Here is a 27372-nt window from a genome sequence, read left to right as displayed (position 1 = left end):
AGACAATGCTGCAAATGTATCCAAGATGAGAAGAAATTATATAGAAGAGAGTCCCAAGCTAATAACATGCGGCTGCCGTGCTCATTTGATGCACCTCCTAGCCAAAGACTTCAGTGTTCCAGAAATAAAGACTAATGTTGAAATTGCAAAATACTTCCGTAACAACCACTTTGCAGCAGCTGCTCTGAAAAAAGTGGGAGGAACCAAGCTAACTCTCCCACAAGACATGCGATGGAACTCAGTAGTGGACTGTTTTGAGCACTATATCAAGAACTGGCCTAATCTGATGACAGTTTGTGAACAAAATTGTGAAAAAATAGATGGTACTGTCACAGCCAAAGTTCTCAACATTGGGCTTAAGAGAAATGTTGAACACATGCTGAGTACCCTGAAGCTTATTTCTGTAGCCTTGAACAAAATGCAGGGAGATAGCTGTTTTCTTGCTGACACTGCTGAAATTTGGAAGGAACTGAGTGAGATCTTAAAAAGAGAAATATGCAATGACAGAGTTAAATTACAAGCATTAAAAAAAATAAATGGGACAAGCATATCTTCAGCTCATTGTCATGCAAATATTCTCAATACTCGATACGAGGGTCAAACCTTAACTGCTCAAGAAGAGGAGTTGGCTATGACATGGACATCCAGCAATCATCCCTCCATAATGCCAACTATAATAAACTTCAGAGCTAAGAGTGAACCATTCAAGAAACATATGTTTGCTGATGATGTTCTAAAGCAAGGCACACCAGTGAATGGGTGGAAGTCACTTAAGCACTTGGATTCAGAGACTGTTGAAATGATAAGCTCACTTTTAACAGCAGTAGCTTCTTCTGCCAGTGTGGAAAGAATATTTTCTTCCTTTGGACTAATTCGTTCGAAATTGAGAAATTGTTTGGAACCTGAAAAAGCAGGAAAGCTTGTTTTTCTTTTCCAGATTATGAACAGGAAAATGAAGGTGAACACAACTGAGTTAGCTGCAGAAGCCAATATTTTAAGTTTCTCATGTTGACTTGGCTGACATAGTCTATTTAATTTTTGTTGTTTTTTTGTTTTTGTTTCGTTCTTTTAATATTTCATTTAGCTATTTTACTAAAACACTTTTTTAACAAATACAAACCTGATTTTAAAAAACTTGAATGTTTAACTAAATTCAAAAATTCATATGCTTGTTTTGTTAAAATAATATATATTTGCTGTTGAAGAAAAAATCCAGACTACATAACATTGTTGTTTTAGTTAAATAAAACAATTTAAATGTCTGTCTGTTGATGTTCTCCTCCTAATACAGCGTGGCAAGAAAATCCTCCAAAGATTTATGATTAACCTGTTGAATTGGAGATACTTCACCTCCCAATGACTTCATAAATATCTGCTTCAGTTACCTTTGGAAAATGAAATAATCAATCATTCATTTTCTGATATAGTGTAAAACTAATCTGAAAAGTTTTCAAAATAAATCACTTAAAAATGTATAGTGTATACCTTCTAAAAATGAAATAAACATCTATCTCTGAGCTGTGAAGATTATGTATTAAGGTTATAACAACCAACAAGAATGCACTTTTATGTAGAAATCCATGATTAAATTGAGTCTTCCTGACTAGTGATTTAAATCATGGTTTAAATCAAATCCATCCTGCTAGAAAATATGACCTGTGAGGGAAGATTGAAAAAACTGGGTTTGTTTAGTCTGGAGAAGAGAACACTGAGAGGGGACATAACAACAGTTTTCAAGTACATACAAGGTTGTTACAAGGAGGAGGGAGAAAAATTGTTCTTCTTAACTTCAGAGGTTAGGACAAAAAGCAATGGGCTTAAATTGCAGCAAGGGCAGTTTAGGTTGGACATTAGGAAAAATTTCCTAACTGTCAGAGTGGTTGAGCACTGCAATAAATTGCCTAGGGAGGTGGTGGAATCTCCATCATTGGGGATTTTTAAGAACAGGTTGGACAAACACCTGTCAGGGGTGGTCTAGATAATTCTTAGTCCTGTCTTGAGTGCAGGGGACTGGACTAGATGACTTCTCGAGGTCCCTTCCAGTTCTATGTTTCTAACTGTCACAGACTGAACAGTGCAGGCAAATGGGCCGGACATAGTTGTTGTAGAAACAAAGACAAACAAGACCATGTTAATTGATATTGCCATACCAGCAGACAGAAACATCAAAAAGCAACAAGAAGAGAAGATAGTGCACAAGTCCATGGGGCCGGACAAGTTGCATCCGAGAGTGCTGAAGGAATTGGCGGCTGTGATTGCAGAGCCACTGGCCATTATCTTTGAAAACTCGTGGCGAACCGGGGAAGTCCCGGATGACTGGAAAAAGGCTAATGTAGTGCCAATCTTTAAAAAGGGAAGAAGGAAGATCCTGGGAACTACAGGCCAGTCAGCCTCACCTCAGTCCCTGGAAAAATCATGGAGCAGGTCCTCAAAGAATCAATCCTGAAGCACTTGCATGAGAGGAAAGTGATCAGGAACAGCCAGCATGGATTCACCAAGGGAAGGTCATGCCTGACTAATCTAATCGCCTTTTATGATGAGATTACTGGTTCTGTGGATGAAGGGAAAGCAGTGGATGTATTGTTTCTTGACTTTAGCAAAGCTTTTGACACGGTCTCCCATAGTATTCTTGTCACCAAGTTAAGGAAGTATGGGCTGGATGAATGCACTATAAGGTGGGTAGAAAGCTGGCTAGATTGTCGGGCTCAACGGGTAGTGATCAATGGCTCCATGTATAGTTGGCAGCCGGTATCAAGTGGAGTGCCCCAAGGGTCGGTCCTGGGGCCGGTTTTATTCAATATCTTCATAAATGATCTGGAGGATGGTGTGTATTGCACTCTCAGCAAATTTGCGGATGATACTAAACTGGGAGGAGTGGTAGATACGCTGGAGGGGAGGGATAGGATACAGAAGGACCTAGACCAATTGGAAGATTGGGCCAAAAGGAATCTGATGAGGTTCAATAAGGATAAGTGCAGGGTCCTGCACTTAGGACGGAAGAACCCAATGCACAGCTACAGACTAGGGACCGAATGGCTAGGCAGCAGTTCTGCGGAAAAGGACCTAGGGGTGACAGTGGACGAGAAGCTGGATATGAGTCAGCAGTGTGCCCTTGTTGCCAAGAAGGCCAATGGCATTTTGGGATGTATAAGTAGGGGCATAGCGAGCAGATCGAGGGACGTGATCATTCTCCTCTATTCGACATTGGTGAGGCCTCATCTGGAGTACTGTGTCCAGTTTTGGGCCCCACACTTCAAGAAGGATGTGGATAAATTGGAGAGAGTCCAGCGAAGGGCAACAAAAATGATTAGGGGACTGGAACACATGAGTTATGAGGAGAGGCTGAGGGAGCTGGGATTGTTTAGCCTGCAGAAGAGAAGAATGAGGGGGGATTTGATAGCTGCTTTCAACTACCTGAAAGGGGGTTCCAAAGAGGATGGCTCTAGACTGTTCTCAATGGTAGCAGATGACAGAACGAGGAGTAATGGTCTCAAGTTGCAGTGGGGGAGGTTTAGATTGGATATTAGGAAAAACTTTTTCACTAAGAGGGTGGTGAAACACTGGAATGAGTTACCTAGGGAGGTGGTAGAATCTCCTTCCTTAGAGGTTTTTAAGGTCAGGCTTGACAAAGCCCTGGCTGGGATGATTTAACTGGGAATTGGTCCTGCTTTGAGCAGGGGGTTGGACTAGATGACCTTCTGGGGTCCCTTCCAACCCTGATATTCTATGATTCTATGATTCTAATTAAGAGAGATGACTAGCAAGCAAATCTATTTTCTGTTTCATGAGTCAGGTAATAATGAGCTGCTAAACGAAGCTCAAGGTTAAATGGGTTAATAATGCACTTATGTTCTTGTAATTTTTTTTAATTGACACTTTGATATTATATCAAAGTCTTAATGTTGGTACAGGATCCCCAGGAGAAAAAACATCTGCCCAAAGTCACCTGAATGACATTACAAGGCTTACAAGCCCATCAATATAAGTTTCCAGAAAAATTCAACAAATCAGTCTCTCAATAAAGGAAGCTCTTACTGCTGTTATGTCTTGAGTCAGGAAGTAAAAAACTATCTGATTTGAACTTCATCCATAGAAAACATTTTTTCCTCCCATTCACACTTTCTCTGGGATCTACAAACAGCCCACATAAAACCCCTACCATATGATGAGGAGGAAGCAAAAGAAAACCATCTGGGCACAGTACAGATCCTGTGGATCCATGATGTTATCTGATTAAAATATGACCATATAGATCATTGTTGCAACCACTGTTATATATTTGCAGGAAATCTTTTACAAAGGTTGTCAAGTGAGGTGTCTATGAAAATGTTATGATTTTCTGGTTATGATTATGCTATCTGTATGCATGTATCATTTTTGTATTTGAAATTATAAGTATTGGCTCTATACCTGGATTTCAAATGTTGCTCCTGGGGTACCACCCACAAGGTATACAGCCAGCACATCTTGGAGGGATTATTCAAATTAAGTGGTTCATCAAGAAACACTTGGTTGACAATGGACCATGGGAGACACCCATCTACACTGAGTGGACTGTCATTTAAATATGGCTTCCTGCAATGACGGAGCGAAATTGGGCATGAACATGAGACTTGCCCATGTGACTCCAAACACCATCTTGTTGTTATAATTTTCCACAGTAAGAACAATGCGATGCCCTCCACATGGCAAAAGCTATAAAAGGCCCTGGAAACACCTCCATTTTGTCTTCAATCCTGCTTCTTACCTCTGGAGGAACTTTGCTACAAACGGAAGCTCTGAACAAAGGACTGAATGACCCATCCAAGCTGTGGATGTACTCCAGAGACTTGACTTAAGACAGCAGTTTATTCCATCACTGCTACAAGCCTGAACCAAGAACTTTGCTGTTACTGTATGTAATTGATTCCTTTAACCAATTTTAACTCTCACCTTTCTTTCTTTTTCTTATGAATAAACCTTTAGATTTCAGATACTAAAGGATTGGCATCAGCGTGATTTTTGGGTAAGATCTAAGTTTTATATTGACCTGGGTGTGTGGCTGGTCCTTTACGATCAGAAGAACCTATTATTTGATGAGACTGGTTGTAAAGAACCACTCATCTCTGAATCCAATGTTTTTGGTGGTGATATAAGAACTGGAATGGCTGAGGAAACTGCCTTTATGTTTTCTTGTTAGCCAGTGTGGTGAAACAGAAGTTTACTTTTGTTGCTGGTTTGGTATATCCTATGGGGGATTAGCCACTAGTCTTGGGGTGTATCTGCCCTATTTCTCAGCAGATCATCCTGAATTTGGCATCCTCAGTTGTGACCCACTGAGGCATGGTTACAGTGACACATAATCATTGAAACTCAAATAGCGAAGAAAAAGAATGGTTCCTTACTCTACAGTAAGTGATTCTTCCAGAATGGAGTTGGCAAGTGGTTTAAGCCCAGACTAGCTTACTTGCTCAGGGTACAGATTAGAACCTGAGCTCTAATTTAACTCAGGCTGGAACTCGCCCACTTTTCAGTGAGGATGTAGCCAAAATCACTTTGATGGTGATAGTCCCCCTATGCCTTTCCCGCAATTCCCTCCAAAGAACAGACAAGTTCTCCTGCAACTGCCAGGGAAAGACTCCTAGAGCATCTCAACACAAAGAACCATGAGATATGCCCCCAAACACACACACAGATGATTGTAGAAATTGTGAGGACACTGTAATACAGGCTTGGGCTTTGCTGTCTGAACACTCACACCCAGGTGAGGCTAACTCAGGATCTCAGACCTGGGTGCCAGTCACCCAGGTTAATTTTGCAGTGAAGACATTCTGCTTGCATCACCTTGTGCAGATGGAATACTACATAAGATGGACCCACAATGAGGATTTGGCTCTCTCCTATTCATAAAATTAGAGGTATACCCACTAAAAGGCAGCCTTCAAATAGGTGGTATAGAGCAGGGGTTCTCAACCTTTTCATTTCTGAGGCCCTCCTCCCAACATGCTATAAAAACTCCACAGCCCAGCTGTGCCACAACTACTGGTTTTCTGCTTGTAAAAGCCAGGGCCAGCATTAGGGGGTAGCAAGCAGGGCAATTGCCCGGGGCCTTATACCCCAGGAGGCCCCACAAAGCTAAGTTGCTCAGACTTCAGCTTTGGCCTCGGTTGGTGGAGCTCAGGGCCCCAGGCTACAGTCCTACACAGTGGGGCTTTGGCTTGCTGCCCTGGGCCCTAGCAAGTCTAACACCAGCCGTGCTTGGAGCCCTGAAACCTGCTTGTGGCCTCCCAGGGGGCCCTAGACCCCTGGTTGAGAACTACTGGTATAGAGAACAGGTTCCTAAAAGTTCAAAGGGGGCCCCATGAAACCTGATAACATGACACTGAGGTCCCAAGAGGGTGGAATATCCCAAACAAAAGGAAAGATGAATAAACACCCTTGAAGAATCAAAAAAAGAAAAGGAGTACTTGTGTTATAAATATAAAGGGAAGGGTAAACCCCTTTGAAATCCCTCCTGGCCAGGGGAAAGCTCCTCTCACCTGTAAAGGGTTAAGAAGCTAAAGGTAACCTCGCTGGCACCTGACCAAAATGACCAATGAGGAGACAAGATACTTAAAAAAGCTGGGAGGAGGGAGAGAAACAAAGGGTCTGTGTCTGTCTGTAGTCGTCTTGGCCGGGGACAGAACAGGAATGGAGTCTTAGAACTTTTAGTAAGTAATCTAGCTAGGTATGCGTTAGATTATGATTTCTTTAAATGGCTGAGAAAAGACTTGTGCTGAATAGAATAACTATTTCTGTCTGTGTATCTTTTTTGTAACTTAAGGTTTTGCCTAGAGGGGTTCTCTATGGTTTTGAATCTAATTACCCTGTAAGATATATACCATCCTGATTTTACAGGGGGGATTTCTTTATTTCTATTTACTTCTATTTTTTATTAAAAGTCTTCTTGTAAAACACTGAATGCTTTTTCATTGTTCTCAGATCCAAGGGTTTGGGTTTGTGGTCACCTATGCAAATTGGTGAGGCTTTTTATCCAACATTTCCCAGGAAAGGGGGGGTGCAAGTGTTGGGAGGATTGTTCATTGTTCTTAAGATCCAAGGGTCTGGGTCTGTAGTCACCTAGGCAAATTGGTGAGGCTTTTTACCAAACCTTGTCCAGGAAGTGGGGTGCAAGGTTTTGGGAAGTATTTTGGGGGGAAGGACGCGTCCAAACAGCTCTTCCCCAGTAACCAGTATTAGTTTGGTGGTGGTAGCGGCCTGTCCAAGGTGTAATATTTTGTACCCTGGGGAAGTTTTGACCTAAGCTGGTAAAGATAAGCTTAGGAGGTTTTTCATGCAGGTCCCCACATCTGTACCCTAGAGTTCAGAGTGGGGGAGGAACCTTGACACTTGTGGCACCTAAGAGACTAACCAATTTATTTCAGCATAAGCTTTCGTGAGCTACAGCTCACTTCATCGGATGCATACTGGGGAAATCCCAGCCTCTCCCATCAGCTATGGAAATCTGATAGCCGATGGGAGAGGCTGGGATTTCCCCAGTATGCATCCGATGAAGTGAGCTGTAGCTCACGAAAGCTTATGCTCAAATAAATTGGTTAGTCTCTAAGGTGCCACAAGTCCTCCTTTTCTTTTTGCAAATACAGACTAACACGGCTGTTACTCTGAAACTTGAGGAATCAAGCAACTGTTAAGTGTGAGAAGACTGTGTTTGTGCCTTCACCTTGAGAGTGGTCATCTTTCCTACCCCTTTCCTCTGAAAATTGGGTGGACAAAAGCTTAGGTGCCCTTCCTGTTCAGTAGTACAAAAGTGCTACTTCTGGAGGAAGAGCAAACCCTGGAGCTTGGGTGTCTGTTTCTTTCATGTTTGTACATCAGAAATCTAAATGAAAAACAATCACACTTGGACAGGAATTATGTGTTCACCACCAGTATACTAAGAGCTGTGTGTGTCTGGAAAGCTTGTCTCTCTCACCAAGTTGGGCCAATAAAAGATATTCGCTCACCCACCTTGTCTCTCTGATATGTTTTTTATCTGACAATGGCTCCATATTCAAACTCGTTCAGTCCACAAGTAAAAAGGAGGTTTTCCTCCTAACCTCCGGCTCCAGCTCTGCAAACTCAAGCTGGGAACCGAAAAGGAACTCCGACTCCTGCACAGTCCCACAGTATGAAATGTTCTGCGATGGGCCCTTACCAAGCCGCCCGGTGCTAACGCACGGGATGGAACCCAGCTCCCTCTCCCTCAGCTGTGCGGAGCTAACAGGCGTCCCAAGCGCTGGGCACTTACTTCGCTCCCCCAAGGCCTTGGGACACGCACAGGAGACTCCCCGTAACGCCAGCGGAGCCGGTGGCGCTGCGCCTGCCCGAGCGGGGCACTAAGGGAACAGACGCGGGAGGCAGCCGCGCGCTTGTCCCACCCGGGCTTTTCCCACCACACCTGCGCGGCCCGGCTCGCTCGCCGCAGCGGCCCCTTGGCCCAAGTGGAAAATCTGCCCAGGTCCTGTAACCAATAGGAACCGCTCCCTGCAGACAAGCACTTGGGACTCCGGCCCCTTGGCACAGGGGCGGGCTGCGGCGGGAGGGGCCCTGGCGCCCTTGCTCGGCGCTAAACTGGAGGGAGGGCTGGGGGCGCGCTCTGGGGTCTCGCCAGGGCAGCGGCTCCCGCCCGCTGGCGCTAGGACCTGCCGCGGCGCCGCCCGACTACTTTATTTTTACCGCGGTATTTTAATCCGCGGCCAGGGGTCCCGCTCCGCCAGGGGAATCTGACAGCTCAGCCGGGCGGGAGCTATTTATAGCGCGGGGCTGCGGACTCTGCATAGCTCCTGGCCGGCTGTGGGAACCCGAGACGGCAGCGAACAGCACCCCGCCCGGGCCCTTGGCAGCGGCTCCGGCCCTGGCCCTCAGCGCGGCTGGGCCAAGCGGCTGCGGCGGCCGGGGAGTCCCCGTGGAACGCCGCGCGCGGTGCTCCATGGCCTTGGCTCGCCGCGCTGCATTCCCGCCACGCGCTGCAGGGGCAGCCCCAGCAGGGGAGCCGCTCACAGGCGCCCGGAGCGTGGGGTTTCAGGCGCGCGGTGCAACAGGGCAGCCCCCCTTCCCCACCTCTCCCCCAGTTTCCTCTCGCTGCCCCGCTCCAGGAAAGTGGGCCCCCGTTCTCCGCTCTTCCTCCTGGCAGGCTCTGCGAAATGCTAACCTGCTAACCCAGGGCAGCCTAGAGACTTCCTATCACGCTCCTACTAGCAAAGCCCCTCACAAAGCTCTTGGAAGGTGACAGGGTCAGGGGCTGGGAGGGCCAAGCCTTGGGGCACTTATAGAGGAGGCTACAACTGTCCGGATACCCTCCCCCCCCCAAGGAGTTGGGGGGGCTTGTCTGAAATGGCCTTTTTGAGGTTAGCTGACTGCTAGTAAGAAAATTGGTGCAGATGATTTGAACTTTAAAAGCATAGCCCTACGGGGGAAACTGCCAAATGGTACAAGGTGATATCATCCACTTGCCTGTCACCTGGGTTTCATAGTTGTGCTCCTAATACCTGCTAATTACCAGAGTCATTTCTGTCTGGGGGAGGGGCTTGCTCGCTGGGGTTTTTTGCCTTTCTCTGCAGCATGGATCACTGGCAAGTTTAAACTAGAGTAAATGGTGAATTGTCTGTAACTTAAAGTCTTTAAGTCATGATTTGAGGACTTCAGTAACTCAGCTAGCAGTTGTGAGTCTGTTACAAGAGTGGGTGGGTGAGGTTCTGTGGCCTGCAATGTGTAGGAGGTCAGACTAGATCATGATGGTCCCTTCTGGCCTTAAAGTCTGAACCCTCCTGGATGAGCATGCAATGAACTGGTAATAAGAACAGGAGTACTTGTTGCACCTTAGAGATGAACACATTTATTTGAGCATAAGCTTTTGTGGGCTACAGCCCACTGAGCTTATGCTCAAATAAATGTGTTAGTCTCTAAGGTGCCACAATTACTCCTGTTCTTTTTGCGGATACAGACTAACACGGCTGCTACTCTGAACTGATAATGAATCTGTGATTAAAGCGTTTTCTAGGAAACCAGAGTTTAGTCACATAAATAGTCTTATGCCTAAAGACAGTAACCTTGAATTTTTTCAAAATACCAGGCCGAATTTACATTAAAACTTGAAGTTTAATGATCGGGTGAAGGGCCACCCAGTGGTGTGTACACACTGCTGGAAATACAGGATTCATTTGGTAATGCAGAATTTGTACTTTGCTGGGACCTGATCAGTTCTTTCGAATCCCTGAATGGATCCACTTCAACACCAAAGGTGCTCCTGCCCAAGATCCTAATGCTGCTATTGATTAAATCTCCTAATCCTAATTGGAGGATGACCCAGATCTCAGTACCCCTGGATTCTGCTAGCTGCCACAGTGTGTTGATATTTTCACTAAACCACAGACAAAGTAATGAAGAGTGAAGTTGGTTGATGCTTTTATAATGTTAATTACAACTGTGAGGTTTCTCTCTGCCTTAGTCTACCAGCCCATTTGTAGCTCTCAGTTTATGCCATGTAAGCAATGATCAGATTATGTGCATTGTAAAATGTGGATTTAGGACAAAGGTAACAACCAGAGGAGGAACAAAGTGCTAAGGGCTAAAACCATTGTTGTATATCCTTTTTACTAGTAAAATGCATCATACTATATTGATATAAGGCAGCATTTTTTTAAAAAATTGCTGAATCTCACCATAGGCTTGACTTTCCATTCGTATGTTGAGATATTATCAAACAGTAATAGATATTTGTTAAATTGTACTATAAATCTTGTATTTATATAGCACCTCACATCCTGAAGAATTACAAAGTGCCTTATTCTTTTGATTCCCTACACACATAGTTATGTCATAGATATGGAATTACCTGTGGGGTGGAATACGCAAGCCACTCAGTGCCAATGCAGTTTTTAGGAGAGGAAATGAACAATACTTTATTCCACTGAAGCTACAAAGGGGATTGGAGTGAAAATCCACATCCCACTAGAAAACAAATTGGAACACTGGATTTAATACCCATATTATTGCTAAAAGTGTCATGAGATTTTATGTGTATAGATCATAGAACATAAATCAAGAATCTGTCATATCTCCAGTGTCCAACAGATGGATGAAAAACAGACTAACTGGCAAATTGCCAGAAAATGGCTCTATCAGATATTAATGTAGTAGCATGAACACAGATTTTCTAGTCTGGAAAAGTTAATTTGGCCACTTCATTCCCCATCCTGCAACGTTTTTCATGAGTAGCTTCACTGTAGTCAATGGAACTAATCATCTAAGAGGTGTAGCAAAGCCTGCAGGGCTGGGCTCGATCACTTTCCTTCAGAAAGAGAAGCTGAGCTGGAGGGGAGAAAACCCTTAGTATAATACTCAATAATGCTGATTTTCAATAAGTCTTGCAACACCAGACATGTTCCAGAAGACTGGAAAAAAGCTGATGTTGTGCCAATATGTAAAGAGGGTAAATGAGCTCCCCTGGGTAATTATAGGCCTGTCAGTCTGACATCAGTCCTGGCCAAGATAATGGAGAGGCTGATACAGGACTCAATTAATAAAGAATTAAAGGAGGGTAATATAATTAATGTTAATCAACATGGGTTTATGGAAAATAAATACTGCCAAACTAACTTTATATCATTGTGATGAGATTACAAATTTGGTTGATAAAGGTAAATAGTGTTGATGTAATATACTTAGACTTCTTGAAGGTATTTGACTTGGGAACGCATGACAAAAAATAGAACAATATAAAATTAACATTAAATGGATTAATAGATGGCTAACTGATAGGTCTCAAAATGTAGCTGTAAATGGGGAATCATCATTGAATGAGTGTGTGTGTGTGGCTAGTGGAGTCCCATGGGGATTGGTTGTGGGCCCTACACTATTTAGCATTTTTATTAATGACCTGAAAGAAAACACAAATTCATCACTGTTAAAGTTTGCAGATGACATTTTGACATTCTGTACCCCAAAGCAACACTCTGGCACCCCCATATGTACCATGGTGATATATATTTTGTATAAAGTATGCTTTTGTGTGGTATCATTTTACAAGTCTTGGTCTGTTGTATATTCATATCCTGTTGGATTGTTTTTGCTGTTGTATCTGGTGTTATGAAGTTTTGCTATGTGTTTGTTACTGAAATACGTTGTGAGGTTAAAAACACCCAAAAACAGCTTTTCAGGTACAACAGCAAAAAGGCCAAACAGCATTAATAGCCCATTGAGGGAAATACACATACTCACAAGGATTACCCCAAGAACTGTGTACAATGGAAACCTCTCAGAGATAACATACACAATGGAGACTGCTTGAATCATGTCACAGCAAAAGATCTTTCCAGCAAGCTGGAAGAAGCTATAAAAGGGGGAAGCGACATCATCACTGGGCCTCACTCCCCACACAACTAAACACCTAGAAACACCTTAGGAACAAAGACTGAACTGGTAATGTAGTCCCAGGTGGGAAAGAAGTAATCCCAGCCTGTGTATGGAAGATTGATGGACTGTTTATACCATCAGAGTGAGACACTTCTTGATTCAAATCCTGTCTAGAGTATAGAACTTACATTTTATTTCCTATGGTAATCAACTTTGATCTGTATGCTATTACTTATAATCGCTTAAAATTTATCTTTCTGTAGTTAATAAACCTGTTTTACATTTTTTACCTAAAAACAGTGTGGTGTTTGAAGTGTAAAAGAAATCTGCTCAGGAACAGGGGCTGGTGTATTGTCCTCTCCACGTTGAGGAAGGGGCAGACTGGGTAATAACTTACACTGGTTAGGCTTCTGACCAGGGTAGGACAGTACACATCTGGAGTCCTAGGCTGGGGTGCTGGGGGAAGTTGGCTGGAGCCTCTCTGTTGTTAGTTCATGAGTGGCTAGGAGAAGCATTCATGTAACTGCAGCTGGGTGTGTCCCTGTTTGTATAAGGCTGTGTGAGTGCAGGACCTGGAGAGGTCTGCAGCTTGTCACAGCATCACAGTGGGAGAGGGAGCCCAGGCTGGGGAGATAGAGGGCTCAGCACTACCCCTGTTCCAGATTGAACCCTGGGGAAGTTCACCACAGACACAAAAGTGGGAGAGGTAAATAATGAAGAGGACAAGTCACCAATACAGAGCAATCTGGATCACTTGGTAAGATGGGGCAAGCAAACACTGTGCATTTTAATATGGCTAAATGTAAATGTTACCTATTTAGCAACAGATAATAAAGGCCATAATTACAGGATGGGCAAATCTATCCTGGGATGAAGTGACTCAAAAACAATTGGGAGTTGTGGTGGCTAATCAGCAGAACATGTGCGATGTTGTGGACAAAAGAGTTACTGCAATCCTTGGAAGCATAAACAGGAATCTCAAGTAGGAGTAGAGAGATTATTTTACCTCTCTATCTGGCACTTGTGCAGCCACTGCTGAAATACTGTGTTCAGTTCTGGTGTCCACAATTCAAGAAGGATGTTGATAAACTGGACAGGGTTCAGATAAGAGCCACAGGAGTGATTAAAGGATTAGAAAACATGCCTAGCAGCAGACTAGCAGAGTCTGGAATAACATGAGTACCTGAAGCAATCTGCCTCCACTGACTTCCAAAACCTACTAAAGTACTCCTCCCAAAAAAATAGCCAAAAACAAGAGCACAGGATTACAGAGAATGGATTCTGCAAGAAAATCTGAATATTTAAAAAGGTACTTCACCAAGATGAGTGTTTCTGGCTCACAGCATGGAGAGACCTCTCACACTTTATGTGAACACGTGGCAGCCAAATCAGGCAGAAGTGCCAGGGTCGACGAAAATCAAATGGCTAACAAAGCAAACATTCTGTAGATGATAGCTCAGCTTAAGGCCATGAGAGATGATCTGACAACCAAACTTCTCACAGTACTGCATGACACTGATGGAGCAGAGAGAGGGAGAAAGAGCTTGTCATAAATATAAAGGGAAGGGTAAACCCCTTTGAAATCCCTCCTGGCCAGGGGAAAGCTCCTCTCACCTGTAAAGGGTTAAGAAGCTAAAGATAACCTCGCTGGCACCTGACCAAAATGACCAATGAGGAGACAAGATACTTTCAAAAGCTGGGAGGAGGGAGAGAAACAAAGGGTCTGTGTCTGTCTGTATGCTGGGTCTTTGCTGGGGATAGACCAGGAATGGAGTCTTAGAACTTTTAGTAAGTAATCTAGCTAGGTATGTGTTAGATTATGATTTCTTTAAATGGCTGAGAAAAGAATTGTGCTGAATAGAATAACTATTTCTGTCTGGGTATCTTTTTTGTAACTTAAGGTTTTGCCTAGAGGGGTTCTCTATGGTTTTGAATCTAATTACCCTGTAAGATATCTACCATCCTGATTTTATAGGGGGGATTTCTTTATTTCTATTTACTTCTATTTTTTATTAAAAGTCTTCTTGTAAAAAACTGAATGCTTTTTCATTGTTCTCAGATCCAAGGGTTTGGGTCTGTGGTCACCTATGCAAATTGGTGAGGCTTTTTATCCAACATTTCCCAGGAAAGGGGGGGTGCAAGTGTTGGGAGGATTGTTCATTGTTCTTAAGATCCAAGGGTCTGGGTCTGTAGTCACCTAGGCAAATTGGTGAGGCTTTTTACCAAACCTTGTTCAGGAAGTGGGGTGCAAGGTTTTGGGAAGTATTTTGGGGGGAAGGACGCGTCCAAACAGCTCTTCCCTAGTAACCAGTATTAGTTTGGTGGTGGTAGCGGCCAGTCCAAGGACAACGGGTGGAATATTTTGTACCCTGGGGAAGTTTTGACCTAAGCTGGTAAAGATAAGCTTAGGAGGTTTTTCATGCAGGTCCCCACATCTGTACCCTAGAGTTCAGAGTGGGGGAGGAACCTTGACAGAGCTGCATCTTAAAGTGGACTATACAGAAAACAGATTCAGAAGACACATCATCAGAATTAAGGGGTTGCCTGGAAATACTGAAGGAGAAAACCCAGTCTGGTTTGTAAAAACTTTAATTGTGCAGCTGTAACATCCGAGCTCCCTGGAAGAAGTAAAAATAGAGAGAGCCCATAGGACGCTACTCCCCCTGCCTTGACCTCATAATAATACAGTAATAAAAACCCAGAGACCTACTTGTGAAACTTCATAATTATCATCAGAAAAATTTAATTATGAAAAAGCCAGAGAGCACTCTGAGCTCATACTCAAAGGCCACAAGCTGCATTTTTTTCCATGAACACTCTGTCCTAACTTTACAAAGGAGAAGAGAGCTGGGAGAAATTACAGCAGCACTCAGGTGGGCAGATATCTGCTACAGATTGGTATTCCCATTTAAACTCTCAATCAGCTTCCAAAATCAGTATTATACAGTAAGAGACTTTAAGCAAGGAAAAAAACATACTCCAGTGGCTTGGAATAGAAATCCAAACCGCTGATGTACAAAATAACTGTCCAGAAGGAGAACTCCAGATAAGTTTCTGAAAAACTCTTGGCAAATGGTGAAATACAGGAAAAAGAAGATAGGAAAAGACAAAGGTCTCTAGCAACTGTATTGGCAATGGCAGAAGTAAAGCTGAACAAAAGAATTTGGATACCCGATGAGTAATCTAAAGACCAACCAGAAGTGACTTTCTGGTAGTCACCAGGAGTGAACAGATAAATATGTTACTGTTATAAAGAAAATAGCATAAAATTTGCCTTAATTGCCGTGATCAATAATAGCTGTGTTCTGTATTTTAAAATATAGAGGAAATAAAGGACAATAACAGAGGAGGGGGAGAGGATGGAGGAGACTGGAAAAAACAGAGAGGGAATGGCGAGGAGCCTTTAGGGATTCTCTGTAAATTCTTCTCATAACTCAAATGACCAGACAGTAATCCATCCCTAAGGGCAAGGTCCCATAGGTAGAAATTGCACCTCATTTGGATTGCAAGAGAAGCAGGCCAAGTGTTCTTAGGGAGAGTTTAGGATTCACAAAACACAATCATTTGGGTTTCATTTCACATATTATGTTGGTAATTCATTTGTGGTTGGATTTAGGTCTAGTCTACACTACAAACATATCGGTATAACTACGGCACTGAGAGGTGTGAAAAATCCACACCGCTGAGCAACACAGCTATACTGACCTAACTTCCCCTCGTCCCCATGCTTCTCCCACTGACATATCTACAGCCTCTTGGGGAGGTGGTAGGCTGGCAGGAGAGAGCTCTCCCATTGGTGTAGAGAGTCTTCATTAAAGAGCTACAGCAGCACAGATGCATTGGTGCAGCCGCACCAGTGCAGCGTTTTAAGTTTTGATTTGGTGTTAGAGTAAGAGGATCACAGGAGAAGAGAGGGAACTGGGGAGATAGGGAGGGGGTTACAAACAGAAACCAAGTTATATTCAGGCACACAGTCATGAATGCAACTATTGAAAACAAGAGAGACATTGACAACACAAGGTTTCATGCCATCAGGTAGCTAGAGAATCTCAATAATTTCAAGTTTTTCAATAAGCTAAATAGTTACTTTCAATGGTTATTCCTTTTAAAGTGACATCTTTGTCAAAGGCTAAATAATGTCATTAAAAGAGGGGGGGGAATCTAGGTATAATTTATTTTTAAAAAACTTTCAGATTATTCAACTCCAAGAAACCCATTTTCAGGAAGAACAAATTATGAGCATGAAAAGTAATTGGTTTCAGCACGCATTTTTTTGCTTCAGCAAAAAGAAAAGGGGAGTGGGCATTACACTTGCTACACATGTGCCTTTTCAAATTAAGGATCAATTTAAGGAGGAGGGACGATTTATATTGTTGAAGAGCACAATTGCTAGGTTAATAACAACACTGGGCTTAGTGTATGCTCCCAACCAAAAGCTAAGTAAACAAGAATAAATAAATAATAAATATTAAGGACATCTTTAAAACACTGCAACACTTTGGGGAAGGGGAAACTATACTTGGAGGAGACTTCAGTTGGATCGGCACAAATCTGATAAAAAAAGAAAAGGGGGATATGGAAGCAGATGAAGCATGGACTTCTCTTGACAACAATTTCATCTCTCAGATTGCTGAAGAGAATTGTACCCAGGAGAAAAAGATTACACATTTTATTCACACCCTCATCAGTTATACACTAGAATAGACCTAATATTAATATCTAAATCCTTAATGAAGCAGAAAAGATATGTGGAAATTGGCAACATTATGTGGTCAGATCATGCACCCTTGGAAGTAATATTGGTTGGGTTCTAAAGATAATTTTTTGGGGGAAAATGAACTGCTTGCTTCTCCATGACAATCACCGGGTTCCAGCAATTAAAGATGACATTGTTCAAAACTTTCAAATAAATAATACAGACAATATAAAAAAAAGTCTTTTCTGGGAGTTAGGTAAATCAGTATTTAGGGGCCAGTTGACAAGCAATGCCTCTCAACTGAAAAAAGAAAGAGCTCAAGAAAAAATAGAATTAGAACAGGAGATAAAAAGTTATAAGATATTCACAAAAACACAAATTAAAAAAAATACCAACAATTAACTAATATTAGAGGGAAGATGAATATGTTGCAGGAGAGATACCACTGAAAAAGCCCTTGGATATACAAAGCAGAAGTTTTATGAAAATGAAAATAAAAGTGATAGAGTATTGGCTCAAAAACTTAAAGGGATTCTAAAGCAATGTATTATTCCACTCATAAAAAACAATCAGCAAAAGATAGTTACACACCCCGATGCAATAAGTGCAACTTTTGCTGCTTATTATAAAAATCTCTACACCTCATATACTGCAAGCTCTGAAGTTATTCAAAAATATCTGGAAGTAGAAGACTTGCCAAAGATAAGCAAAACTGATAAAGAAACTTTAGATAAAGAAATAACAGAAGAAATTCTAGAGACAATAGCAAGTATGAAAAGCGGCAAAACTCCAGGACTTGCTGTCTTTCCAGCTAAATTTGATAAGGTATTTAAGGAAGTATTAGTGTGTCTCCGTTGAGAGATACCTTCAATACTTCAATACTATTCTGTTAGGAATATGTTCTGGAGGCACTTCCACAACCGATGAAAGAAGCTGTTGTGGTTGTCCTCCCTAAAGATGGGGAAAGGCCTTACCTTAGGCAGCTCCGATAGGCCCATAACACTTTTAAATCATGACATGAACATTTTAGCAAAAATACTAGCTAGCTGATTACAGTCTTTGCTCTCAGCTTTTATAAATCCAGATCGAAGTGGATTAATTAAGGATAGACAAATGTCAGACAATAGTTGGAGAGTACTTGGAATCACCCATAATGCCAGATCAAAGTAAGATCAATTTCTTATGTTATCACTAGATGCAGAGAAAGCCTTTGATAGAATAGAGTGGAACTGTTCATTTCAAGGCCTGTTCCATATAGATTTAGACCCCCCAGTTCCTGAAATGGATAACTGCTCTTTACAGGAGCCCAAAAGCAGCTGTGTGAGTTAATAGGGTCAAACCTCTCCTATTTGAATTGTCCCCTTTATTTTTCCCACTGGCCATGAATCCTTTTGCATAGAGGATAAGGAACAATGAATCCATCACAGGAATAAAGCTTACAGAAATACATCAGAAAATGATGCTATATGCAGAGGATATAATATTATTTCTATTTACACCAAATATTTCCCTAAAATTAGTTGCTAAAGAAATCCAGGACTTTGGGAAAGCATCTGGTTTTAAAGTAAACTATGCCCAACCTGAAATGCTAGTTATAAATTTCTGAAAAGTCAGGTTCTGAAAAGTCACTCCTCCAGAAAACATTTGGGTACAAATAGGCAGCAACTACAATACCTTGGAATTCAAATCTCAAACAATCTAGAAGATCTCTATGATTTAAATATCAAACTACTACTTCAGCAAACGAGCCGAGATCTGACTGCTGGGAGAAGTATGCAATTTCTTGGTTGGGAAGGATAGCCACATCAAAAGGAATATTCTGCCAATATTTTTTGTTTCAAAATCCTTCTGTGATTATCCCCAATAAAACCGTAGCAAGAATACAGAGGATGTTGTTAGAATTTATATGGAACAAGAGAAGACCAAGCGTGAGTGCAGCTATTTTGTACAGACCCATTAAACAGGGTAGACTGGCTGTTCCAAATATTCTGTGGTGCTATCAAGCCAGCCAGCTCAAAGCGGTAGTGGAGTTGGGGTGCTCTAACCCAGTCAAATACTGGATCTTTTTTAGACAAGAAAATTGTAACAGTGTAAACATCACTAGGCTACAATGGATTAATAAAATATTGTGCCCTCCAGAAATTTACACACATCCTTTAGCAAAGTGTAATCTATGGGTTTGGGACAGAACTAGAGATAAGATAAATTCTTTCCCCTCACCAATGACACTCATTGCAAATAATCCAGATCTTAACCCAAATTGTGAACCAGAAAGCTGCACACATTGGAAGAGTTATGGAATACACATGGTTGGCCAGCTATTCAGTAAAGACAATTTTCTAATTTATTTAGAGATCAAAACTAACTTTAATTGACCCACTCTACCCTGGTACCAGTACTTTCAGGTCAAAAGTTATGTTTCTCAACTTTCTGTAGAAGTGATAGTGTCTGGTCAATTTGAAAACAAAATAATTTATTAATTAATTTATTTAATTAATTTATATCGTCTTTTCAGACAGCTTTTATAACAAAAAAGTCTCCATATATGACACACTGGGAAAAGGATGTGGATAGATAAATTACCGCAAAGAAATAGGGTTTGACCTGGAAAAGAGGACCAGCAACCTCAATCTGTAGAATAATAAAAGAAAATGTCTTTAAGATATTGTTTCAATGGTACCTCACATCAGTCAGGGTAAAAAATATATAGAGATTGAATGTGGATAAAAGTCAGAGAAACTGTGGTGAAATAAGAGATTTTATGCATGTATGGTGGATATGCCTGGACATTAGAAAGTACTGGGATGCAATTCATAACAGTATATCCCAAATTGTTGGAAACGTATTACCATATGATCCTTTGGTAATCCTTCTGGGGCTTCCTAGTGGACATGGTCACACAAGAGGAAATGAAGAATTAATCTCCCATATGCTAGTAGCTGCTTGACTATTGGTAGCCTCTCTCTGGGGAAAAAAAATAGTCCCACCATAAAGGAATGGTTCAATATTATGAGAGGTTTTGCTTATGGAAAAATTAACACACCAATTATGTACCCACCAAAATAGAGGACAGTTTGATATTTAGATATTTATATTTAGACCTTTTATTCATTACTCACACAAAGTACACTCACCTGAAAAAAAGCCCCAGCACACCTGTCCAATTTTTTAAATATTAATATTTGATAGATATGCCTGGTATGTTATATATATGTTTATATTGAAATGTCACTTAATAAAATCACTAGAAATTACGTATTATAGGTGTTGTAATGATGCTCAATCTGTAATATAGTAACACCCTGTTAAATAGAAAGATCTGATGATGTATTCCTGTATAATGTCTCTTTAAACAAAAGCATAACTGTTTGTAATGATTCTGATATTTATACACACTGTAAGGAGAGTGATCACTTAAAGTGAGATATTACCAACAGGATTGGAATTAATTTGCAAACTGGATACAATTAATTTAGGCTTGAATAGAGACTGGGAGTGGATGGGTCATTACACAAAGTAAAACTATTTCCCCATGTTTATTCCACCCCCCACCAGTCCTCAGACGTTCTTGTCAACTGCTGGAAATAGCCCACCTTGATTATCACTACAAAAGGTTCCCCCCACCCACACCCCCGCCAGCTCTCCTGCTGGTAATAGCTCACATTAAGTGATCACTCTCCTTACAGTGTGTATGGTAACACCCACTGTTTCATGTTCTCTACGTATATAAATCTCCCCACTGTATTTTCCACTGAATGCATTGGATGAAGTGAGCTGTAGATCACGAAAACTTATGCTCAAATAAATTTGTTAGTCTCTAAGGTGCCACTAGTACTCCTTTTCTTTTTGCGAATACAGACTAACACAGCTGCTACTCTGAAACCTGTCATTAGACTAGATCAGTGGCTCTCAACCTTTCCAGACTATTGTACCCCTTTCAGAAGTCTGATTTGTCTTGCATACTCCCAAGTTTCACCTCACTTAAAAACTGCTTGCTTACAAGGACATCAGACATAAAAATGCAAAAAGTGTCTCAGCACACTATTACTGAAAAATTGTTTACTTTCTCATTTTTACCATACAATTATAAAATAAATCAATTGGAATATAAATATTGTACATTTCAGTGTGTGGTACAGGGGTGGCCAAACTTATTGACCCTCTGAGCTGCATACAACAATTTTCATAACCTGGAGAACTGGGCATGCCTGCTGGGGCTCAGGGCTTCAGTCCTGTGGGGCTCACCTGCTGGGGCCTGGGGCTTCTGCCCTGCAGCAGGGTGCTATGGTTTGAGGCTTCCGCTTTATAGGAGGCACATGCCAAGGCTCAGGGCCCCAGCAAGTGCACCCACCGGGTTGAAGCCCTGAGCCCTGTCAGAGGCCAGAAGCCCCAAGCTCTCTTCCCTGCCAGTCTTTTAGGCAGAGAAAGGGGGGCATGGTGGGCTCCAGAAGCTGCATTTTAACTGTAAAAGAGCCACATGTTGCTCATGAGCTGCAGTTTGGCCACCCCCGGAAAAGTATATAGAGCAGTATAAATAAGTTGTATGAAACTGTAGTTTGTACTGACTTCACTAGTGCTTTTCATGTAGCCTGTTGTAAAACCAGACAACTATCTAGATGGGTTGATGTGCCCTCTGGAAGATCTCTGTCTACCCGCAGGGGTACATGTACCCCTGGGTAAGAACCACGGGACTGGCTGATCCCAGTGGTCTCTTCTGGCCTTGGACTCTATGGCTGCTCTGCCCTGAGATGTGACTAAAGGACCTGGATTTTAAATCAAGTGGAGAATGGGGACGACATAATATAGGACAATATTTACAAACGTTTCAAATAATGGGCTGTGTTAATTGTTTATCGTGTTTTATTGTATGCAGTGTATAAAATGTTTTTAAAGTGTACTAAACGCTATTGCTGTACAGCGCCAAAATGTAAAGTCGGTGTTTTGCGGTTCCTTCCTAGACATTGTGTAAGAAGCCATTAGCTACTTAGCTAGAAGTGAGTTTTGAAATGTTGCCCCCCCCCCCGCCCCCAGAAGGGCTCATTCCTTCGCTGGGAGTTCTGGTCTTCTCATTAGAGCAGGACATTATAACACCCCGTGGGGAGAAAGGCTCTGAACATCACACGCGCACTGTTCAAGCTATTGCCCCAGTGGCGGTATATTACATCTGAGCTCTGTGCCGAGTCGGGAACCCTTTATACATCTCCCTTGCTGCTCTTTAGGAAGCTCAAACGTTTATAGAAAAGGAGGACTTGTGGCACCTTAGAGACTAACCAATTTATTTGAGCATAAGCTTTCCTGAGCTACAGCTCACTTCATCGGATGCATGCCGTGGAAACTGCAGCAGACATTATATATACACAGAGAATATGAAACAATACCTCCTCCCACCCCACTGTCCTTTGGATGGGCTATTACCAGCAGGAGAGTGAGTTTGTGGGGGGGGGAAGGAGGGTGAGAAAACCTGGATTTGTGCTGGAAATGGCCCAACTTGATGATCACTTTAGATAGGCTATTACCAGCAAGAGAGTGGGGTGGGAGGAGGTATTGTTTCATGGTCTCTGTGTATATAATGTCTTCTGCCGTTTCCACAGCATGCATCTGATGAAGTGAGCTGTAGCTCAGGAAAGCTCATGCTCAAATAAATTGGTTAGTCTCTAAGGTGCCACAAGTACTCCTTTTCTTTTTGCGAATCCAGACTAACACGGCTGTTACTCTGAAACCTGTCAAACGTTTATGTTCACGACTTCCCCTTAGTCTGCCCAGCAGCCCCTGACTTGGCGACCCTTCCTTCCCCGCCCCTACCCCAGAGTACCCGGAGTCTGGGGCTGGTGCAGGAGACCATAGTTCCGACACGCGCCGGCTTCCCTAGTCTGGGGTCCAGGGTGCACCTGGGCGAGCGACAGCGAGTTAACACTAGGATTTTGCCCTGTCTACAGTAGGATTTTACAACGTGTTAGTTAACACGTGATCGCTGTCCCCTTGTCTCTCTTTTTCCTAGCGTAGCCCGGGCCCCAGCATTCTCCGGCCCAGGGAACGTGCCTAGAGGACTGGGAACACCCGTACTCGGCACATCCTCCCGTTTGGATTCATCACAACCGCGCTGCCCCTCAGAGCGCGATTAACTGCCCGTTTCCGCCTTGCATTTCACTCCTGCGTCTTCGGCGAGCCCGCACGAGATGGGCTCCGCGCGCTGCCCCGCGGCAGCCGGGAAGAAAAGCACAAGTGTCGCTCTAACCCTGGCCGTGCTGCGTCTAGTTCTGCCTCTCCCCCGCCTCGCCCTTGAGGAAGGGCAATAATCACATTGACACTCACTCGGGACAGCGCGCAGCACAGACGCCGGAGAGCAGCTGCTCCGCGCACACATGGCCAGACACGCGGAGCGAACTTGTTACCTGCTGCGCTCCGCATGACTTTTCTCAGCTCTCGCCAGTCACCGGCCGCAAATGGATCCGATTAAAACCAAATTAACCCCCTTTGCTGTTCTCCTTGAGCCCGGGCCGCTAACAGAACGCGGCGGGGCTGGGCACAGGAAGGTGACTGCGGATTTATCCTTTGTAGGGCAAGTCTTACTTCTGTTCAACTTGGGGGCTCAGCCCGCGCCTGTCTCCAGGGAGTCAGTCCTGTCTGGGGCCAGTCAGATGCGGTGATATTTTATTTCAGCCCTAAAGGGCCTGGCTATTGGAACACATTCATTTTGATCACTTCCCTGATTGCTAAGGGAGGCTGGGGACAGAACCACTGGCGGCATTTGTTGATTACACACCGTCCTCCCTTGACAATGAAAGGAAACGAAACGTTCCCTGGTTACATTAAAGGGCAGCAGGGCGGTTTCTCCTTGCCAATGATTCGCCGCTGTAAGTTGGTGTGCCATTGTGGTGTCTCGGCGGTGACGGGCTGAACTTTCTCGAGTGTCTGAAGTAAGCTAAAGTTAATTGCCCCTTTACAAAATATAAAGCGGGCGGTGGAAAGGCAGAGGGCTGCTACGCTTGCTGTGCAAGGTGCAGCGGCTCGGCCACCAGGCTGGACCCGCTCAAGAAGTTTCTCCTTTCCCCAGAGCGCTTCTCGAACACACCCGTGGGGCCGGAATGAGACACTCCGGTTTCTGCCCCCAAGGAACTATGCCCCCTTTAAAGGGGATCGTTTCTGCAAAGCTAATTCGGCTTGAGCTGGTTTCCTTGGGACCGTGGGTTCCTCTAACCCGAACCATGTGGATTCCTACCCTGCTGCCCCTCGCCCCAGTCTGCGGGCGACTCAGCGAGGAGAGCGCTAGGCGCTGCCCAGACAGCCTCGCTGCAGAGCGCTGCCGGAACCGCGGTGTTCTCGTCCCCCTTCTGCTGCGCATCTTGCGCGCCTCTGGGCGCGGTCCTCGGGACCCCCGGCTGCTACAGCCCGAGACCCCTGGCTGGCAGCCGCTCTGGGGCTTACTTACTCACCCGGGAGGTGGAGATGACTACATCGGGACCCGATGGGCTACGAACGCAGCCCCGGGCGCGCCAGGAGCCTGTGGCCACCGCTGGTGCCAAGGGGACGGACCCATGCGGTAGCTGCGTAGGGTGGCCGGGGAGCTGCGCTTGCCTTACCCGGTCAGTGGAGAGGACCTGGCGGTAACTCTCTTCTTCCGGAGGCAGGGCAGGGAACGGTTGCATCGAGAACATGCTCTGGCTGCTGCTTAGTCTTCTCCACCTTCCTCCCCCCACCCCTTCTCCTTTCTACATCTCACACGGAAGTGCCACGACTGCCTGCCTCCCTCCTAAACCCACAGGCTGGGCTCAGGGGCGGGAGGGGGCTCCGCATTTTGTCTGCTCCCCCCGCCACCCTCTCCCACCCAATAATAATAAACCTCAACGCGCAAGCCACCATTCCCCCCTCCCCCCCTTTGTTCGCAAGGACTCGATTCCCTGGGAACAGGCTGGGAGCCAACTCCCCGAACTCATCTTACTGGGAGGAGAGGTAACCGGGGGCAGGAAACTAAGGCAGGAAGATTAAGAGTCAGGCAGATCAGCCCCAGCTTTTACCCCCATGGCAGGTGACGTGCAAAGGGATCGAGGCTATGCCCGGCCACCACTAATCACTCGCTAAAGCTAAGGGACAGGGGCTGGTCACGTAGCTCACCCCACTTGTGTATGTAAGCAGTGTCAGGATGAGCTCCACCCTGACATCTGGTGGTGAGGTGTGGCAAGTTGTGGAAAAGAACTTCAGGGGCCGATCTCATTTGCATAGGCACACCCACCACGCCTAGAATGAGACCATAGCTGCCCAAATGGTCACTTTGGCTGCTGTGGGATCCCCAGTGTCTCTGTTATTGGGGCAGGAAGAATAAATTGTTATTACCCTGATTATGGGAACTGTGCTTGGAACTGTACGTGGCCTTTTGTTATGATGGAGGGATTCACCATCAACTAAGTAGCACTCGCTAGGCAAGGGTCATGGGTTCCAAAACTGTGTGAATGGAGAGAGGCTGGGGACAAGTAGTAGTACTTGGTGGCATGGGCCCCTTGGTGAGGGCCTTACATGCTGATTGCACTTCCTCCTCTCTCCACTGTGGAATATCAGAGCTAATTTTGATTTCATTAGAAGTCTAGTTATAGGCTGCTGAGCTGACTTTGGGCTGACAGTGCACCAGCACTGGGGCTCCCCTACTACAAGCTGAATTCACCTAAGAGCTGAAATCACTGAGTGTTGTGTTAAGTAGTGGGGGAGCCTGAAGATATATTGTGGAGCAGTTTGCGGGACGGCTGGTGAAGCAGTTCGACGCGGAGCAGTGTGTGGATGGCAGGAGCTGCTTGTGGGCCGTGGAGCTGAGTTTGTGGGGCAGCTGAGCGAAGGAGTTCGTGGGGCGGCTGACGGAGCGGAGCGCAGCTGAGCGAAGGAGTTCGTGGGGCGGCTGGCGGAGCGCCGCTATGGAGCTATGGGGCGGTCAGCTTCAGATCACGTAAGGTGCCTCTTACCCCCGTCCCATTTCCACCCAGGTTGGGAGGTAAAGCTCCGCCGATAAACTTTCGAACTCTGGGGCTGCCCTGACCAGGGACAGAGACTTTTGGGGCATTGGACTTTTGGGGTTGCTGGACTCAAGAACCAAAGGGAAAAGGGCATGCCCCAATTTGTCTGGGGTGGGGTTGTTTTTGCTCATGGGTTGTGTTATGAATCCTGTTGGGGGTGTTTCCCCAACATAATGCCACATTGTTTCTCTCTGTTATTAAAAGACTTTTGCTACACTCAGACTATGTGCTTGCGAGAGGGGAAGTATTGCCTCTTGGAGGCGCCCAGCGGGGGTGGTATATATTTGTCCCAGAGCTTTTGTCCAATCATCAGCCGAGGCTGCAGCCTCCGAGCTAGAAGCTGCTGAGCCAGGGCCCAACAAACCTGACATATTAGCCATTATACAAACAGTAATTTCCTCAAAATATAAGCACAAACAAAAAAAAATATAAATTGTTTCCCAATGTAGTGGATCACTCAACAGGTGCTTGCGAGGGGTACTGACCCAGGCGATCCCGGACGAGCCCCCAAAAATGTAACCCTTCTGCCCGTCAGAGTTGGCAGCAACAAGGGCCGGGTTCAATATCTAGGGGTTCCATTCCAATAACACAATGCAAACCGGCTCGAGCCCCCACCCAGTGACCTGGGACAAATATATACCACCCCCGCTGGGCGCCTCCAAGAGGCAATACTTCCCCTCTCGCAAGCACATAGTCTGAGTGTAGCAAAAGTCTTTTAATAACAGAGAGAAACAATGTGGCATTATGTTGGGGAAACACCCCCAACAGGATTCATAACACAACCCATGAGCAAAAACAACCCCACCCCAGACAAATTGGGGCATGCCCTTTTCCCTTTGGTTCTTGAGTCCAGCAACCCCAAAAGTCCAATGCCCCAAAAGTCTCTGTCCCTGGTCAGGGCAGCCCCAGAGTTCGAAAGTTTATCGGCGGAGCTTTACCTCCCAACCTGGGTGGAAATGGGACGGGGGTAAGAGGCACCTTACGTGATCTGAAGCTGACCGCCCCATAGCTCCATAGCGGCGCTCCGCCAGCCGCCCCACGAACTCCTTCGCTCAGCTGCGCTCCGCTCCGTCAGCCGCCCCACGAACTCCTTCGCTCAGCTGCCCCACAAACTCAGCTCCACGGCCCACAAGCAGCTCCTGCCATCCACACACTGCTCCGCGTCGAACTGCTTCACCAGCCGTCCCGCAAACTGCTCCACAATATATCTTCAGGCTCCCCCACTACTTAACACAACACTCAGTGATTTCAGCTCTTAGGTGAATTCAGCTTGTAGTAGGGGAGCCCCAGTGCTGGTGCACTGTC

General features: G+C 44.5%; 1 protein-coding gene across 1 annotated transcript in view; it reads right to left on the bottom strand.

Annotated features, from left to right (window-relative positions):
- The window catches only part of CORIN (corin, serine peptidase), a 320230-nt gene extending 295458 nt beyond the window's left edge, over nt 1-24772 (bottom strand). The window contains exon 1 of the mRNA XM_084626359.1: nt 24649-24772. Within this exon, the coding sequence (XP_084482485.1) occupies nt 24649-24723 (75 nt within the window). The 5' untranslated portion in view covers nt 24724-24772. The remainder of the gene's footprint in view (nt 1-24648) is intronic.
- Nucleotides 24773-27372: the final 2600 nt, after the last annotated feature.

This window comes from Lepidochelys olivacea (assembly GCF_965140295.1).
Source record: "Lepidochelys olivacea isolate rLepOli2 genome assembly, chromosome: 4".
Classification (NCBI taxonomy): domain Eukaryota; kingdom Metazoa; phylum Chordata; order Testudines; family Cheloniidae; genus Lepidochelys; species Lepidochelys olivacea.
This window is presented reverse-complemented; position numbering and strand designations above follow the sequence as displayed.